Source organism: Neophocaena asiaeorientalis, unplaced genomic scaffold (genome assembly GCF_003031525.2).
Source record: "Neophocaena asiaeorientalis asiaeorientalis breed wild unplaced genomic scaffold, Neophocaena_asiaeorientalis_V1.1 scaffold426, whole genome shotgun sequence".
NCBI lineage: Eukaryota > Metazoa > Chordata > Mammalia > Artiodactyla > Phocoenidae > Neophocaena > Neophocaena asiaeorientalis.
In genome coordinates, this window is record NW_020185323.1 from 180018 (window position 1) to 183409 (window position 3392).

General features: G+C 39.3%; 1 protein-coding gene across 1 annotated transcript; it reads left to right on the forward strand.

The window, feature by feature from the left end:
• The first annotated feature begins 1384 nt into the window (after positions 1–1384).
• LOC112392476 (geranylgeranyl pyrophosphate synthase-like) lies at positions 1385–2282 on the forward strand. The gene is given in 2 exon segments (XM_024734199.1): positions 1385–2020; positions 2022–2282. Coding segments are annotated over 2 exon segments (741 nt in total). The 5' UTR covers positions 1385–1540.
• The last annotated feature ends 1110 nt before the right edge of the window (positions 2283–3392 follow it).

A 3392-nucleotide genomic window follows, 5' to 3' on the forward strand; every position in this document is an offset into this window, starting at 1 on the left:
TTCCTCTCTGAGATGTTTACAATTTTTATTTCCTAATTCTACCTGCTATGTGTATGTCCAAGCTGGAAACTGGGCTAAGTCTTCCTCAAGGAAATGGGGCTTTTCTGCTCTTTCAAGCTTCTGTTCTTATCTCCTCATTTCAGATCTAGAACTAGAAAATAAATTCAACCTGGCAAAATTTGAGTGCAACACCTTTCTCCTCAAATAACACCAAAAACTTCTCATTTACCCTGCATCAAAATTATCACAAGTTCAGAGTCAGTGGAATCCAGATTTGTGAGGGTTTGCCATGTTTCTTCTCTGAGCTCCTTGGAAGGCGCCCATGCCACGTGTCATGCAACGCTGTGCTTTTCGGTTTACGAAATCAGAAAACACAGTCTAAGGGAGCAGGGCCAAAGAAAGGTATTAGGAAGATAATGTTAAAACCTATAATAAAATTAAAACGATGAATATAGCTAGGGGAACTGTCCATCCAGGGAATAAGCATATTAGTGTAAATGGATTAAGAGTCAGAAATTAGTGAGGTCTATTAATTGAGTTGATTCCTGTAATCTGGTAAAATGCAAATAACATCTTCTTGTAATCGGCCCGTGGACTGCCTGAATGAATACCACTAGAACCACTAGAAAGCAGGTTTGGCTTAGAAAGAAAACAATACTTAAAATCTTTTAGCAAGGCCACAACGAGGGTAGCTGAACCACCATTTGACTTTGGAGCCATGGATTCCTGGAATTAATAAGAGTAATAACAATAGTGAGCACTTATAGTAGTACCTATGTGCCAAGTATTGTTCTAAGTCGACTCATTTAATCTTCATAGTTGTGCAGTACGTGCCATTATCATCGTCCCCATTTTATAGATGAAGAGATCATGACATGGGTAGGTTAAGTGATTTGTCCAGGGTCACATACCTAGTAAGTATTGAAACCAGAATTTATTTTATTTTTTATTGAAGTATAGTTGATTTACAATGTTGTGTTAATTTCTGCTGTATAGCAAAGTGACTCAGTTATACATATATATACATGTTTTTTTTTAAATATTCTTTTCCATTATGGTTTATCATAAGATATCGAATACAGTTCTCTGTGCTATACAGTAGGACCTTGTTGTTTATCCATCCTATATATAAAATCTTACATCTGGAGTGTGACCGGGATGGTGCATTTTCTTGCACTGAGTAATTCAGTGTCGCTGGCAGTTGAGCAGGGCGGAGAGTTCTATGGTGAAGTGAGGGGAGGGATTCATGTAGGAGTCCGGGGGAGCCTTGTTCTGAACTCTAAGGTGGGAAGTTGATGCTGGGGACTGCTACTCCCAGACTCGCAGCATGAAAGTTGTGATATCATCCTCGAACCATCAGCTTTGAAATTTAAAAAGAGTGGAGAAGACTCAAGAAACAGCCCAAAGAATTCTTCTAGAAACTTACAAGTACTTACCTCAGTTACCAGGTAAATAAGTGAGAAGCAAACTTTCACAGACAATTAATCATTGGCTAAAAGTTCCCAAAGACAAGCTGCAGGTTATCATTGAAGTGACAGAAATGTTGCATAATGCCAGTTTACTCATTGATGATGTCGAAGACAGCTCAGAACTCCGACGTGGCTTTCCCGTGGCACACAGCATCTATGGAATTCCATCTGTCATCAATTCTGCCAACTATGTACATTTTCTTGACCTAGAGAAAGTCTTAACACTTGATCACCCAGATGCAGTAAAGCTTTTTACTCGCCAGCTTTTAGAACTCCATCAGGGACAAGGCCTAGATACCTACTGGAGGGATAATTACACATGTCCCACTGAAGAAGAATATAAAGCAATGGTCCTGCAAAAGACAGGAGGACTATTTGGATTAGCAGTAGGTCTCATGCAGTTGTTCTCTGATTATAAAGAAGATTTAAAGCCACTGCTGAATACACCTGGGCTGTTTTTCCAAATTAGGGATGATTATGCTAATCTACACTCCAAAGAATATAGTGCAAACAAAAGCTTCTGTGAAGATCTAACAGAGGGAAAGTTCTCTGTTCCCTACTATTCATGCTATCCGGTGGAGGCCTGAAACCACCCAGGTGCAGAATCTCTTGCACCAGAGAACCGAAAACGTAGATATTAAAAAATACTGTGTACATTATCTTAAGAAAGTAGGTTCTTCTGAATACACTCGGAATACTCTTAAAAAGCTTGAATCTAAAGCCTATAAACAAATTGATGCATGTGGTGGGAACCCTGAGCTAGTAGCGCTAACAAAACACTTAAGTAAAATGTTCGAAGAAGAGAATGAATAATATTAAGCCATTCTCGATTAGGTCTGATAGCTTAGTTGACTTTTTTTCGTCTTTTAGCCTATTGCCTTTTGAAAAATTTGGACCAAGCTGTTGGTCTCCAAAAACTGAGTGATAGTGGTGATGTGAGTGAGGTTGTTTCAATTTAGAATCCCTGTGTACAGATAATCAGCATAGTACCAAGTTGAAGGAATCACAAGGAGGCACATATAAATAAGTCTAATTTGGATGTCAGAATGTGCTATGATGGGACGTTGTGGCCAACTCTGCCACGCACGTTCTGTTGATTCTGTCCATAAAGAAGACTTCAGCTTCTAGGAACTTTTATCCACATACTTCCTAACTGTATTATGTGGGCATTTCGCAATTCATCTACCCCATTTCCAAGCCATTGACTACTTGGGACCAGTTTCTATAGCTAGCTGGCCCGAAGACCACAGGAACTCCTCTTTCTTCCTAAATGTCGTTGCTTAGAATAGCTCATTCTTCTCCCTGGAAACTCCCTTACTAAAGTCTTCCATGAAAAAGCTGACAGTGACAAGCAAAAAAGCAAAAACAAAAAAAAACTTACATCTGCTATCCCCTACCTCCCACTCCATCCCTCTCCCACCCCCTTGCCCTTGGCAACCACCAGTTTTTTCTCTATGTCCCTGATTCTGTTTCTGTTTCATAGATAGGTTCATTTGTGTCATATTTCAGATTCCACATATAAGTGATATCGTATGGTATTTGTCTTTCTCGTTCTGACTTCACTTAGTATGATAATCTGTAGTTGTATTCATGTTGCTGCAAATGGCATTATTTCATTCTTTATAATGGCTGGGTAGTATTTCATTGCATATATGTACCACATCTTCTTTATCCGTTCATCGGTCGATGGACATTTAGGTGGTTTCCATGTCTTGGCTATTGTAAATAGTGCTGCTATGAACATAGGGGTGCGTGTATCTTTTTGAATTAGAGTTTTGTCCAGATATATTCCCAGGAGTGAGATTGCTGGATCATATGGCAACACTATTTTTAGTTTTTTGAGGAACCTCCATACTGTCTTCCATAGCAGCTTCACCAACTTACATTCCCACCAACAGTGTAGGAGGGTAAAGTGAATAATTT